Source organism: Cornus florida, unplaced genomic scaffold (genome assembly GCF_030987335.1).
Source record: "Cornus florida cultivar Cherokee Brave unplaced genomic scaffold, ASM3098733v1 CherokeeBrave_3.0.0_Hap2_Chr04, whole genome shotgun sequence".
NCBI lineage: Eukaryota > Viridiplantae > Streptophyta > Magnoliopsida > Cornales > Cornaceae > Cornus > Cornus florida.
In genome coordinates this window covers 69,707,943-69,724,484 of record NW_026775574.1, presented here as the reverse complement: position 1 = coordinate 69,724,484, position 16,542 = coordinate 69,707,943, and the positions used below count along the sequence as shown (strand labels likewise).

Sequence of the window (16,542 nt, the reverse complement as noted above, 5' to 3'; positions counted from 1 at the left end):
CTGTCTGAAATTGGTCACTCCACCAAATGGATGTTCAAATTGCATTTCTCCATGGTGATTTACTCGAGGAAGTATATATGCAGCTGCCTCCCGGTTTTCGTTGACAAGGAGAGACACTTATGGTATGTCGACTCAACAAGTCACTATATGGGCTTAAACAAGCCTCCCGTAGCTGGTTTCAGAAATTTTCTATTGTTATTCAGCAATATGGCTTTCATCAATCTATAGCAGACTATTCACTTTTCACAAAGATCTCTGGTAATTCTTTCACAGTTGTGCTCATCTACGTAGATGACATGATCATAACCAGCAATAATGATAATGCAATTGCTGCTCGTTCTACTGATGGTGTTTCAATATCTCAACGAAAGTACACTCTTGATATCTTAGATGAAACAGGCTTGCCTGGGGCCAAACCATTGCCGATACCTATTGAAGAAAATATTTAGCTCATGCTCATAGTTGGAGATCTATTAAAAAATTCATCCACTTATAGAAGAATGGTTGAACAACTTATTTATCTTAGCATTACAAGGCCAGAGATAAGTTATTCAGTTCACATTCTAAGCCAGTTTTTGCAAGAACCAAGGAAACCTCATTTAGATGTTGTTCATCATCTTTTGCGATATCTTAAAGGTGCACCTGGGCAAGGACTATATTTTCCAGCCAAAGAAAACTTGCTACTAACAGGATTTTGTGACGCAGATTGTGCTCGATGTTCAATCATGAGACGATCTATGACCGGTTATTGCATTTTCCTCAGAGAAGTTCTTGTTTCGTGGAGAACCAACAAACAAACGATGGTGTCGAGGTCCTCAGCAGAATCAGAGTATCGAGCCATGACTTCCATCACGTGTGAACTTACTTGGCTTAAATATTTGCCGAACGACTTACGGGTAGAGCACCCTTATCCGGCTAAACTATTCTGTGACAGTCAAGCAGTGCTCCACATTGTTGCCGATCTAGTTTACCATGAACGCACCAAACATATAGAAATCGATTGCCATGTTGTTCGAGAATGAATTCAGTCAGGTACCATAGTAACTGCTCATGTTCCATCAGTCTGCCAGCTTGCCGATTTGTTCACTAAGCCACTCAGCTCATCAACTTTTCATTCCCTTCTCAGCAAGTTTGGCGTTCTTGACATACACGCTCCAACTTGAGGGGGAGTATTACAGGAAAAATGAAGATATACATAATTGTAGGAATGAGATTTGCTGATTATAGAATTATATATATGCAATTAATTTTCGATTGATTGTAATTGATCATCTTTATGTAGTTTCCTGGAATAGGTTAGCTGATGTACTGTATAAATTTACTCTTCCTCTTTTGTAATAATAAAAAAATTCAATATACATAAAATTCCCTAATAGTCAGTTTCTTTTACAAGCACAAGGGTATTTTCATCTAAAAAAATATATGAGAAAACTTATGCTCTGTTCGGTAGGAAGGAAGGAAGAGGGGTGGAAGGAAAATAAGAGGGAAAGAACAAAATTCCTTCGTTCGGTAAGAAGGAGACACGGAGAGAAAGGATAACAGGAGGGATGACTTATCCCTCCTTCTTTATGCTCTATTCATTAGGAAGAAGAAAATTGGATGGAAGGGAGAGAAGAAGGGAATGATGAGACATCCCTAGGGAAGAGATTATGAACTTCCCTTGTTTTGTTCGGTTGGATGGAAGAGAAGAGAAGAACCTACCAAATTCCTTTGTTTTTTAGGAAGGAGGGATGATAGAATTTAAATTTATTTTTACCATTATACCCTTCATTATTTTTTTTCTAGTTATCATCTTTGTTACTCATTTGAACAGTACCATTAATTTCACGACATTTTGTTGTTTGCTTTATGTATATATACATATATATATGTATATATATAAAATCATATTTCATCATGAATAATAATAATATAAAAAAGTACCCCACTATCTACTTGACAAATATTAAACAGGCTAATGGTTGATAAATATTAAACAGGCTAATGGTCGGCAAAACACTAGACAAGTGCATATATGTCTACTACAGTGAGCAATTGGTCAATCAAATATTTATTTCCTATTAAAATTGCACCATTTGTAGTCACATAAACTGTCTTCAACCATTTAAAATAACAAACACTTGCCAAAATCAAAATTCCAAAAGACATAACTAAAATCCACCATTCTTATGAAAAAAAAAAAAAAAAAAAAAAAAACACATTAATGTCAAAGAATGAAAAAAAAAAAAAAAAAAAAAAAAAAAAAAAAAAAAAAAAAAAAAAAAAGAAGAAGAAGAAGAAGAAATCCGGTGAAGTTAAAGACTCCAAAACAATAAACATTCAAGAGTTCGTTGAAGTTAAAGACTTCAAAATAATAATCATTCAAGGGTTGGTTGCATCATCCATCATCTTATACGACAAATCCTTGCGTCTCTCAGATGGCACGGCAAAGAATGCACTTTTGTGAGTCTGACTTTTAATAAGAAATATCAATGCATCCAACTGAAGTTCCTCAGGTACCCCAATATTTAACAATTCTGCAAACACTTCATCTTCTGAATAGTAACGTGGTCGAGCTCTCTCAAAAAAATAGCAATTCTTTTTTCTACAATTGCAAGCCCTCTTTCCGCAACAAGATTTCCCTTCTCGATTGCCTCTGCTACTTTGTTAATTCCACCTCCGATAACTTCACACTCTTTCTCAAATAAATTAATCACCGACTCCTTTCTTTTTGTGCCCCTTGAAGATGTAACAGCTTCTGAATTTGGTTGAGAAGATGCACTCATGGGAGAATTTTTTTCATTATTGTTTGAATTTTTATTAGCTTGGTTCGAACTTCCATCTCTTGCCCATCCTTGAACTTTTGCTTTTGCACTTACAGTGCCATCACCATTAGCTCTATCTTTTGCAAAAAGATCATACAATTTCTTATAAAATTTTATTTTAGTATGCCTCCATTTCGATGCTGATGGCTTTGCCTGCAAAATGTTTATAATAAATAAATAAATCATAATAACAATATTTGTTCTATAAATAATTTCATACCTCTATAAGGGCCTTCCAAACTTCGGGTTCTGCCTCGAACAATTTTGTTTCTGGACTCCATGAAAATCCACTTAAATTTTTGAATAGATCATAAAATGCATTGAAGTTAAGTTTCAAGGTTTTCATCCAGTTTTTTATGTGGTCCTTATCAAATGGATAACCAATTTTTTCAGTGCATTTTTTTACAACATTTGAATATGCTGTAGAGGTGAATGTTCCATCAACTCTATTACCATTTTCTTCTTGCTCCAACAATGCATCAATTAATACTTCATCCATTTCTTCTGTCCATCTTAGTGCATTCTTCTTATTTTCAGTTGCGTTCATATCTTTATTCGCTTTCTTCATCATTTTCCAAGTACGCATTTTTCAATGTCATATGAAAAATAAATATAAGAAACAATTAATCACATCAACAAATTAACACAAAAATTTCACCACATTAGAGAAGTCACACAGACTATAAAAATGTAGGAGGTTTTATTGCTCTACTAATACGACACCAATAGATATTAAAATAGTTAAACACGAAAAAAAAAAAAAAAAAAAAAAAAAAAAAAAAAAAAACATAATTATGCTCCATGTCCTAAATAATCCTCCCACATGCTAACTGTTTTGAATTCCTTATAGTTGCTCCTTCAATAGCATCTGCTTCATTATTACTTGTATCAAAGTCTTGTCCATTGTCTAGATCAGCATTAACGTGATCGCGATCAACTTCTGTAATCAATCTTTCATCCGGATCAACACCCATTAGATAATTATGAAGTATACAACAAGCCAATACAATTTCTGTCACGGTGTCAACTCCATAATGAGCTTCTGCCCCACTTGAAATAATTGGAAATCTCTTTTTTACTACTCCAAATATTCTTTCAATTACATTTCGTAAAGAAAAATGTTGGTGGTTAAATAACTCTTCTATATTCTCTGGTGCACGTGATGAGTACTCTTTCAAGTGGTAGTGCACACCTCTATATGGTGTAATCAGCCCACCATTTAGCATGTAACCTCCATCCACTAGATAATATTTACCTATAGCAATAAGTAATAAAAAAATCATTTATTTGTTTAAAAATTAAAAACTATATATTATTGTCTTTGAATTACCTGTAGGGATGATTAGTTTATCTTGACTCTCTTTTAGTGCATTTTTAATTATCCTTGAGTCAGTTGCAATTCCTTCCCAACCCGGTAAAACATACGTAAACTTCATGTCGAATGGCATACTGCTAAGACATTTTGTGTTGGGTAGTCTTTTCTTCCTCGATATCTCGGTGCATCTGTTTCAGACACTTTGACACGAATATGAGTTCCATCTATTGCTCCTACACAGTCCTGAAATTATTGAAAACACTTCTATAATTTTCATATGTGGATATAATAATGTGAATTAGTGGTTTAATATTCTGTTACCTTGAAATACGGATATAGAATCTATTGTTGTTGAGTATTTCTGGAGGGACGTTTGAACCACTTGGTTGTTGTAGAAAAATTTCTTCTAATGTGATTATTGCTCTTAACACGTCATGGAAATGACAACTAATAGTGTCACCGGATCGGCAAAAAAAAAAAAATCAAATGGCACGGTTTTTCACATTACGTGCTAATATATAGAGAAACTTGGTCACTTGCTCCTCGACTAAAGCATTTTTATTGTCCTTGAGGCGACCAGTGCCACGGAGTATATGGCACAACTTGGCAAATGCATGTGGCCTCATACGAATTATGTCACGATAATTTTCATTTGAAGCAAGTTTATTTATTAGTTGTTCTCTTGCTCTTTGTTTGTCTTCATTGATGTCGTTGATAGGCCTATCTATATAATGTGAACGGAATACCTCTCCCATCAAATAAAGAGCATAAACAACATAACAAATTACTTGTACCGCTGCCATTCGTCGTTGTTGTTCCCAAGCATTCAATTGCCCTACGCTATCTTCCCACTAATTTTCTTCACCACACTCATCTAAATTCTCCTCTTTATTCTCATCCCAATTATCATGTATATTTTCTCCAAAATTATCATGCCAATTATGTTCCTTGTCCATCTACCAAATAAATGTCATTTGTATCTAAATAATTAGTGAAACAGTTTTTCAAATTACACACAATGTTATAAAGGTAAAATGTTTAATTAATTAATATATATATATATATATATATATATATATATATATAATTCTCCACAGTTATACAATTATTTAATAAATGTTTAATTAATATTTTTATTTATTAAATGGTACTGTTTAGGCATTTGATGAACAATGAAAACCTACCCACAATTTTTAATGGATTTGCAGAAACATGAACATTTCAGGTTCTTGTGTCTTCCTTATTTATGCTATTTTCTATGATGGTAGTTTTTGTAATGATTGTTAGAACACCAATTATTCAAGTTAATTTATGTAAGAACTACAGAAACATGATGGGGTTGCGATAATTTTCTACATTATACTAAAATATTTGACTTGTAGAAACAAGCTCTTCTACTATTGTGTTGAATTGTGTATTTTAGTATCTGTGATCAGGCCTGTCATCCTTAGATTTTTAACCTATGCTCTGTTCGTGGTCAGAACAGTTTAGCATTTCATAAAGCACTCTCAGAGCAACCTAAGGATCCTTTGGTAGTCGCTGCATTTAGCCTTGCCGTCCACAATGGTGGAGATATGTCGGAAGCCTTAAATATAACGAACAGTATCTCTATAGCACATGACGACATCTTAAGTTAATTTATTAGAACCTCAGAATCTGAATTCTGATGCATTGGTGGATGAGGTTATGAACAGTATCTCCAGAGCACATGTGTTATATCTATTATTTTAAGTTAATTTATAAGATAATATAGAAATCCCATATTGTAGATTATCTAAAGTTCATACGCAGCATAGCAAACAGCAGATTAACATCCGATTTCAAAATTTTCACCTTGCATCAATAGCAATATATATACACCACATGAATCAAATCTACTTGTAAATATTGTCGATCTATGTATATGTATAAAGAAGAGAAAGTGCAAGAGAGAGTTTCTTACCTGTGTGAGAGAGATCGCTGGAGAGAGATCGCTAGAGAGAGTTCAACGTGAAGGTCAATTTTCTTGATAGGGTTTTGCATGAGACGAGATGCGTACAGGGTTTATTTTTTAATTTTTGGGAAGGATAATCTTGTAATTTAATAACTCCACTTGTTTTCTCTCTTGTCTTCCGCCTAAATTTGGGCGGATGAAAATTTATAAAGCAGGAGAGATAAGCCATCCCTCCTATTATCCTTTCTTTCCATGTCTCCTTCCTACCGAAGGAAGGAATTTCGTTCCTTCCCTCCTATTTTCCTTTCACCTCTCTTCCTTCCTTCCTACCGAACAGAGCCTTACAAAATTTCATCCGCCCAAATTTGGGCGGAAGGCAGGAGAGAAAACAAGTGGAGCTATTATAAAAATACTAAATTACAATATTATCCTTCCCAAATATTAATTAAAATTAAACCCTACACATCTCATCTCACACAAAACGCTCTCTCCAAACAGGTTTGATTCATGTGTTATATATATATATATGTATGTATGTATGTATAAATATGGATTGTTTGCTATATAATTGCCTTATATATATAAAGGGGAACGTGATATATATACATATATATATGTATATATATGGATTGTTTGTTATATAATTGCCTTATATATATAAAGGGGAACGTGATATATATACATATATATATGTATATATATGGATTGTTTGTTATATAATTGCCTTATTAGTAAAAAAGAGGATTCAAAAGAAAAAATACATAGTCTACATAAAGAACCATACAATGCCATAAAGCATTTTTTAAGAACATATTTAGAACGAAAAAAACTCTATGTTCACACCTAGTTCAAAAAACAGTAGTTATATATGTATATATAAATAAAGCAAACAACAAATTAGAGTGAAATTAATGGTACTGTTCAAATGCGTAGTAAAGATGATGGCTATTTACAGGGGAAAAAAATAATGAAGGGTATAATGGTAAAAATAATTTTAAATTCTCTCTTCCCTTCTCTCCTAACGAACAAAGGAATTTGGTAGGTTCTTCTCTTCTCTTCCATCCAACCGAACAAAACGATGGAAATTCATAATCTCTTCTCTAGGGATGTCTCATATTTCTCTTCTTCTCTCCCTTCCACCCAATTTTCTTCTTTCGTAACAAACGGAATGTTAAAACAACTCCCTTCCTTTCTGCTAGTGTCTATTTGCTAAGTCATTAGCCTAATCGAGAGGAGTATTTTGGTAAAAAAAGAAAAAAAAAAAAAAAAGAAAAAGAAAAAAAAAAGGGGAGTTTAGGACAAAATACAAAAAAAAAAAAAAACACACAAAAAAGTTTAATGCAATTCACCATTTAACTTTTTAAGTCCACAATTTTCTTAGTTATAGACAAAAATCTTTATTGATTTTTAAATGTAATTTAATCCTCCACTAGAATTTGATCCAATGCTAATATATTTTCATGGTACATAAAAGCTTATTTATATTATATATATATTATTGTTTCAAAGAAAGAAATAAGATATGGATAAGTAATCTTTTATTTTAACTCTAGAATTATTTTATTTTATAGATTTTCTAATTAAATTTTTTCATTTTGTTTCTATAAATATTACATTCTTTTAACTTGATTCTTAACGCCCATGTACCTCATTAATAAATAAAAATTATGTTATAAAATTGACATTATGTTCGTTAACATAAACTCTCAGATTTGTGTCCCGACAATTCAAAAAATAATTATTTCCAACCTTTTTGCCTTTTCCTTTTTAAATAAAATATTTAATATGAATTACACATAATATAAAAAATAATTATGTCACATTCAACAAATCAAGATGATGCATTGATGAGAAACCAGTTGCTATTAGAGGGTTGTGCCGGTTGTCAGATGAAAAACCTCTTGTTTGAGCAAATTTTATATTAGATATATATATATATATATATAACAAAAAAGAAGTAACTTGGATCCGCCGTAGCTAAAATCAACGGAAAATTCGATTCTCTCGCGAGAGTCCCGGCAGCGAAAATTTTATTTTATTTTATTTTATTTTTATTTTTGAGAAATCCATCGGTGGTGAGTGAGCCCATACTTTTTTAACTTTTCTTGCTCAATAACTGAAAGCTCATTGGTACCTTATTATATCTTAAAATAGAATAAAAATTGACTTTAATTTTGAAAAATAAGTAAAACCGAATAAAAAGAGAAAAAGCAAAGAAATTTTTTTTTATATATTTAATTTTTTTTTTTTTTTGTAAAGATATTAAAAAACATATCAAATAAAATGTAATTTGGTAATGAAAAAGTTTGTGGAATAAATTTGGTATTAAATAAATTTGATGATAATATCGAATAAAATGTAAGTTTTTATATTGTTTGTGATAAATAAAATATTATTTTTGAATTTTTTTGTTTCTTGAATATTTGTTGATAAATTTAAAAGTAAAAAAAAAAAAGAAATTCAAAATGCAAAGAAATAAAAATCATACATATTTTTTCGGAAATAAAAATAAATTACATATAAGAAAAGAAAAGAATTTTAAAGGGAAAAAGAAAAAAATAAAAATAAAAAATCCTAAGAATAATAATAATAAAATGTGGCTGCCTTTTCTTAGTTTTGATTTGTAAATAGGGTTAAAATGCATTGGGCCCACATTGAGCTGGCTGTCATGCTGTTACCTATGTGTATTTTTATTTTCTTTATTTTTATTTATTTTCTTTATATTTCACATTTTTTGAATCAGGTGATTTTTTTATTTATTTATTTATTTATTTTTTTTTTTGAAACCTATTTCGGAATCTCAAATAGTTTGATATATATTTGAAATTTGCATAATAAGAGTCTCATTTTTACATGTTTGATTTTTCACATTTTCGGTAAATTGGAATTGTTCAAGGAATTTTAATATACAAATCAAACCCGTGTTGATAGTTTTTTTTTTTTTTTTTTTTTTAACATTTTTATTGAAGTCGATTTCCTTTTGTTCTTATTTCTTTTTGTAACTCTTATTTTTTTTTTTTTTTTTCATGTTTCAAGAGGAGCATGGGATGGCTGATCTATAATTTTAATTCTTGAGTCCATTTTTTTCTTAGTTATAGACAAATAATAATAATAATAATACTCTATTGATTTTCAAATGAATTTTTTTTCACACTAGAATTTAATCCAATGCTGTTAAGTAGTGTACCCGGTTTACCGAAGAACTCTACCAGAAATAAATCATGCATTCCACTATTTTCAATTTTTCATGGTACACATAAGCTTATTTCTATTTGTTTTTATATTTTATTGTTTTAAAGAAGAAATAAGATGGGTGATTAATCTTCTATTTATTTGGTTGAATATTTCAAGGGTGGACCTAATATTTTATATTATGCAGCTTTCGATATTTTCTTTTTCTTTTTGGTACATTATTATTATTATTATTATTATTATTATTATATATATTATGGGTAAACAAAAGATGTTGAGTAAGAAGAAGAGCACATGTTGCTACTAGGAGAATATGTGATTAAGAGTGACGACGCAGTAGATATATATGTGGGGGTATTTTTTAAAAAGATAAATAGAAAAGAGGAGTTTAGTACAAAACTCATAAAAAAAAAAAAAAAGAAAAAAAAAAGAAGGGAGTTTAATGCAATTTACTCTTTTAATTTTTAAGTCAACAATTGTCTTAGTTATGGACAAAAAATCTCTATTAATTTTCGAACGAAATTTATTCCTCCCACTAGCATTTGATCCAATGCTAGTATATTTTCATGGTACATAGAAGTTTATTTCTATATATATATATACTTTTATATATTTTATTGTTTCAAAGAAAGAAATAAGATAGGGTAATTAATCTTTTTGCTAGAACCTATAGTGTTATGGTTATTTTCTATATCTTGGATCACGAGTCTAAAAGCATGCTCGTTGGGCATGAATGCACATTATAATTTTTTTTTAAAAAAAACACAAATAGATTTCAAGGAAATACCTAGATTCATGTGGGTCTGAATGTTGGTTGCAAATGCAAATATAATGTGAATAATATTTAATGGTAGGTATTAAATATAATATCATATTAGTGTATATATATATATATATATATATATGTGGGTAAACAAAAGAAGCTGTGCAAGAAGAAGAACATGTGCTACTACAATGGTGGGTGATATTTGGGTAAGAGTAGCAATGGAGTAGATATATATGTGAGTAGGGACAAATATGGAAAATTACGTGAGAGGACCAGACCTTTAACAATAAGAAGAAAAAAAGAAATAAAATCATAGAGTGGGGGGCAATAATGGGGTTTTTGTAATTTTAGTGAGGGCCATTTAAAAATTTTATAGGTATATAATTCAGAAAAAAGAAATTAATAGATAATAATAGTGGGGACAATTGCCCCCCACCCTTCACAAGGTTTGTGCCTATCTATACTATTTTCATCTAAAACATAGTTGAGAAAAATTAATGTCGAAACAATTCCCTTTCTCCTCGTGTCTATTTGCTAAGTCACCATCTTAATTGAGAGGGGTTTTTTTGGTAAAAAAAAAAAAAAAAAAAAGAAAAAAAAAAAGGAAAGTTTAGGACAAAATACTCACCATTTAACTTTTTAAGTCCACAATTTTCTTAGTTATAGACAAAAATCTTTATTGATTTTCAAATGTAATTTAATCCTCCACTAGAATTTGATTCAATGCTAGTATATTTTCATGGTACATTGAAGCTTATTTTATATATATATATTTCATGGGTAAGTAATTTTTTATTTTAACTCTAGAATTATTTTATTTTATAAATTTTCTAATTAAATTAATGCCTTATTAAAAATTTGGTTGAATATTTTAAGAGTGGACCTAAATTTTATATTATGTAGCTTTCAATATTATCTTTCTTCATTTTGTTTTTATAAATAGTACATTCTTTTAAAGCCCATGTACCTCACTAATAAATAAAAATTATGTTATAATATTAAGCGCTTAACATAAACTCTCACATTTTTGTCCCGATAATTCAAAAAATAATTGTTTCCAACCTTTCTTCCTTTTCCTTTTTAAATAAAATATTTAATATGAATTACACAGAATATAAAAAAATAATTATGTCACATTCAACAAAAAATCAAGACGATGAGGGACGGAGCCAATGAAGGCCCGAGGGGCCACGTGCCCCCCTTGAATTGGCCAACAACCTATAATATATGTGATAATTTTTTTAAAAAATTTCATATATATGAAAAAATTTATATAGTGCCCCCTCAAATTTGTAATTCTTAAAATTATATTCTTATTTTTTCTTTATTTTCTCTTTTACTCTTTACATTCCTTAAATTTCCTTAGTAGAAAAAGTTAAATTTTTCTTCCTCAATTAAAACTTTTTAACTATTTCCTATTAAAGTTCTTTCATTTTTCTTTCCTTTTATATTTTAATAATTTTCTCCTTCTTTGTCTTTTTAAATTATATATATATATATGTATACTCCGTATTTTTATTATTATTTTTTTGACAGTGTGTCCCCGAAAGTTGAAACCAGTTACTATATAGATATAGATATATATGTATATATATAAATATTACTGGAAAGAAGTAACATGATTCCGCTGTAGCTAAAATCAATGGAAAATTTGATTCTCTCGCGAGAGTCCCGGCAGCGGAATTTTTTATTTTTTATTTTTTGAAATCCATGGGTGGTGAGTGAGTCCATAGTTTTCTTGGCCATTGGTACCTTATTTATTATATCTTAAATAGAATAAAAATTGACTTTAATTTTGAAAAATAAGTAAAACGAACAAAAAGAGAAAAGCAAAGAATTTTTTTTTTTATTATTATTATTTTTATATATTTTTTTATTTTTGTAAAAATATTAAAAAAACATATCAAATAAAATGTGATTTGGTAAGGAAAAAGTTTGTGGAATAACTTTGGTATTGAAGAAGTTTGATGATAATATCGAATAAAATGTAATTTTTACATTGTTTGTGATGAATAAAATATTATTTTTGAATCTTTTTGTTTCTCGAATATTTGTTGATAAATTTAAAAGTAGAAAATAATAATTCAAAATTCAAAGAAATATAAATCATACATATTTTTTCAGAAATAAAATAAATTATATATAAAAAAAGAATTTTTTTTTAAATGTGTGATTAAATGCATTTACTATTTGGGTAATCAATAGTATGACCAGTTTAGAAATCAATGTTCGGTGGCTAGAAAATAATTTTTTGAATCAGGTGATTTTTTATTTCTATTTTTTTTTTTATTGAGAGTTATTTCGGAATCTCAAATAGTTTAATCTCTTTTTGAAATTTGCAAGAGTCTCATTTTTAGGTGTGTGGTTTTTCATGTTTTGGGTAAATTGGAATTGTTGTAGAAATTTTAATTTTAATATACAAATCAAACCCATGTAATTCTTGAACAATCTTTAGACCACTGGCTCCCATATACCATCTGATGCAGACTGTTTGGTGCTCTCAGTTGGCATTTCAAGTTTAAGTAAATCAAATCTGATTTTGTTAATTTTGTCTCACTTGGTTACAAATAAGTTGATCTCTTTTTAAATTTGCATAATAGACGTCTTATCATTACACCTATGAAGCACGGACACGAATACGTGATACGAGTACGACACGACACGGATACGGCGACACGGCAAATTTCAAAAAAATAGAATACGGACACGGCATGGATACGCCTATAAAATTATATATATATATATATAATTATATATTCAAAATATAATTACTAGAATCTTGTACAGAAAAAGAAAACAACAACAAAGAACAAAATCAATTTCAATAATTTCATCTCTGTTATAAGAAAAATATAAACAAAACAAAACAGAAAATAAATGAAAAATAAAGTTGATCCAAATTCCAAACGAAGATGTACAGAAGAGACATAGCTATAATGAACTAAATATGTATATGAATAAACATATATATTTTTAGTCTTTCACAGAGTTTTGTTCATGTAACTTAAATATATATATATATATATATATATATATATATATATATATTGTTCATGAAGAGAGATAATTGAAGCAGAGGAGAGACTGAGAGGAGTGAGAGAAAATAAATTTTGTCTCACAGAAGTGTCGGACCGTGTGTTCGAGCCTCGGACACACGTGTCTAATAAAAAATAATATTTGGATACTTTACAGAAGTGTTGGACACGTGTTCGAGCCTCAGACACGGGTGTCGGTGTCCGAAAAGTATCCGACACGGGTACAGGGCTCCTAGGAGGAGTGTCCGTGCTTCATAGCATTAGACTTATAGTTCTTCATATTTTGGCTAAATTAGGAATTTTTTAAGAATTTTAATACACAAATCAAAACCTGTGTTCATGATTTTTTGTTTTATTTATTTGCATTTTGCACTTAACTCCCTTTTCTATTTATTTATTTTTTTAGGAAAAAACCCCTCCCTCAACTATCTTAAGGGAGTGATTTAACATACTGAACTGGAATAAAAATTGATTAAAATATCCATGAGGCCTATTTGGAAATCGGTTTTATGGATGTGTCTTGATTTTATATTTTATTAAATAACCTAAACGGCGTCATTTATAGAAATCGACACTTCTATTGTTTATTTAGCATAATATTTTAATAGTTTAGTTGTTTGTTTTATGATTAGATTAAAAATTAAAATTTTTTTAAAAAGTTCCTAATATAAGAATATCTTATAGGAAATTAAATGTATGGGCTAAACAGTTCTAGAATAATGTCATGATGTTAGTCAAGTTCACATTAGTCACATAGAAAATATAGATTATAAGTTAACAGTTTATAATATAAGAATATCTTATAAGAAAAAACAATTTTGAAATAAATATAAAAAGAAAAAACACTTAGGCATTATTTCCCGTACGCCGTAGTGGTAGAAGATGATTTCATTTAACAAATCTGCAGAAAATGAAAATCAATAAAAACCAAAGAAATGAATGCACATTATAATTTTCAAAAAAAAAAAAATTAGTAGGTAAATTTCAAGAATAATAATATTTAATGATAGGTATTATATATAATATCATAGTAGTATATATATGGGTAAACAAAAGAAGCTTGAGCAAAAAGAAGAACATGTGCCCCTACAATGGTGGATGATATTTGGGTAAAAGTGACAATGGAGTAGGTATATATAAAGAAATAAGATATGGTTAAGTAATCTTTTATTTTAACTCTAGAATTATTTTATTTTATAGATTTTCTAACTAAATTTATGCCTTATTAAAATTTGGTTGAATATTTTAAGAGTGGACCTCAATTTTATATTATGTAGCTTTCGCTATTATCTTTTTTCATTTTGTTTTTTTCAAATAGTACATTCATTTAACTTGATTCTTAATGCCAATGTACCTCACTAATAAATAAAAATTATGTTATAATATCGACATTCTGTTCATTAAGCCCTTAACATAAACTTTCACGTTTGTACCCAACAATTCAAAAAATAATTATTTTCAACATTTTATCATTTTCCTTTTTAAATAAAATATTTAATATGAATTACACATAATATAAAAAATAATTATGTCACATTCAACAAGAAATCAAGATGATGCATTCATGAGAAACCAGTTGCTATAAGAGGGTTGTCACATGGAAAACCTATTGCTTGAGCAAATTATTTACACACACACACGCGCACGCACACACGAATCCGCTGTAGCTAAAATCAATGGAAAATTCGATTCTCTCACGAGAATCCTGAGTTCGAATCCCGGCAGCGAAATTTTTAATTTTTTTAATTTTTTATATTGAAATCCATAGGTGGTGAGTGAGCCAATAGTTTTATTGCTCAATAAATGAAAGCCCATTGGTAACTTATTTATTATATCTTAAAATAGAATAAAAATTTACTTTAATTTTGAAAAATAAGTAAAACCGAACAAAAAGAGAAAAGCAAAGAAATTTTATTATTATTATTATTATTTATATATATATATATATTTTTTTTGTAAAAATATTAAAAAAAACATATCAAATAAAATGTGATTTGGTAATAAAAAAGTTTGTGGAATAAATTTGGTATTGAAGAAGTTTGATGATAATATTGAATAAAATGTAATTTTTTATATTGTTGTGATGAATAAAATATTATTTTTTGAATCTTTTTGTTTCTCGAATATTTGTTGATAAATTTAAAAGTAGAAAAAAAAAATTCAAAATGCAAAGAAATATAAATGATACATATTTTTTCAGAAATAAAAATAAATTATATATAAAAAAAGAAAAGAATTTTAAATGTTGATTAAATGCATTTACTATTTGGGTAATAAATAGTATGACCAGTTTAGAAATCAATGTTAGGAGGCTTGAAAATAATTTTTTGAATAAGGTGATTTTTTTTTTTTTTTGAGAGTTATTTCGGAATCTCAAATAGTTTAATCTCTTTTTGAAATTTGCAAGAGTCTCATTTTTAGGTCTGTGTTTTTCATATTTTGGGTAAATTGGAATTGTTCTAGGAATTTTAATTTTAATATACAAATCAAACCCGTGTTTATGATTTTTTCTACATTTTTTTTTTTAAAATCTATTTCCTTTTGTTCTTATTTCTTTATGTAATTCTAATTTTTTCTTCTTTTTTTTTTTTTTTCATTTTTCAAAGAGGATCATGGGATGGCTGATATATTATTTTAATTTTTAAGTTCATAATTTTCTTAGTTACAGACTAAACAAACTCTATTGATTTCCAAATCAAATTTATTCCTCCCACTAGAATTTGATCCAATGCTAGTATATTTTCAAGGTACACAGAAGCTTATTTCTATTTGTTTTTATATTTTATTGTTTCAAAGAAAGAAATAAGATGGGTGATTAATCTTCAGAATTATTCTATTTTATAGAGTTTCTAATTAAATTTTGCCTCATTAAAATTTGGTTGAATATTTCAAGGGTGGGCCTAAAATTTTATATTATTCTATTTTATAGAGTTTCTAATTAAATTATGCCTGATTAAAGTTTGGTTGAATATTTTAAGAAATAATTACGTCACATTCAACAATAGTCCATGGAACAAATTATGTATTATATATATAATATAAAATGGAAAACAAATCATACCAGTCCGCTGTAGCTAAATCCTTTGGTAAAACTCGGTTCTCTCACGAGAATCCCGGGTTCGAGTCCCGGTAGCGGAATTTGTCTTTTTGTGTTTTTTTTTTTCTCCAAATCAAAATTTTGGAACTCCCCAAAAAAAAAAAAAAATTCATATCAACTAAAAGAGAAAATGAAATAAGATAAAACAAATAAAGAAAAAGAAAAGCGCCAAAGCATTCAAAAATATCAAATGGCATTTAGTCCAATGGTATAACCTTTTCTTTCTAAGGAAAAATAAAATTATATATATATAATGGTATGTGAGTTGGATGTGTGAACGTGTTTCTAAACTTCCTAAAAAAAAAAAAAAAAAAAAAAAATAGAGAAAATTCAAATTCATGTAATTCTTGAACAATCTTTAGACCACTGGCTCCCATATACCATGTGATGCAGATTGTTT

General features: G+C 28.7%; 2 protein-coding genes across 2 annotated transcripts; one reads left to right on the top strand and one right to left on the bottom strand.

The window, feature by feature from the left end:
* Positions 1-500: 500 nt before the first annotated feature.
* On the top strand, positions 501-1,022 carry LOC132305080 (uncharacterized mitochondrial protein AtMg00810-like). The gene has a single exon (XM_059802764.1). It carries the CDS (start codon positions 501-503, stop codon positions 1,020-1,022), a length of 522 nt encoding a protein of 173 aa, XP_059658747.1.
* Positions 1,023-2,507: 1,485 nt separating this feature from the next.
* Positions 2,508-3,390, bottom strand: LOC132305079 (uncharacterized). The gene is made up of 2 exons (XM_059802763.1): positions 3,025-3,390; positions 2,508-2,957 (listed from the first exon to the last, which is right to left on the bottom strand). Exons 1-2 carry the CDS (start codon positions 3,388-3,390, stop codon positions 2,508-2,510), a joined length of 816 nt encoding a protein of 271 aa, XP_059658746.1.
* Between the last annotated feature and the right edge of the window lie 13,152 nt (positions 3,391-16,542).

Excerpts from the sequence above, each read along its gene's own strand:
- LOC132305080 (XM_059802764.1), top strand. The coding sequence starts at position 501 with ATGGTTGAACAACTTATTTATCTTAGCATTACAAGGCCAGAGATAAGT.
- LOC132305079 (XM_059802763.1), bottom strand. The coding sequence starts at position 3,390 with ATGCGTACTTGGAAAATGATGAAGAAAGCGAATAAAGATATGAACGCA. Across the intron at positions 2,958-3,024 it reads TTTGGAAGGCCCTTATAGAG|GCAAAGCCATCAGCATCGAA; the intron begins GTATGAAATTAT and ends AACATTTTGCAG.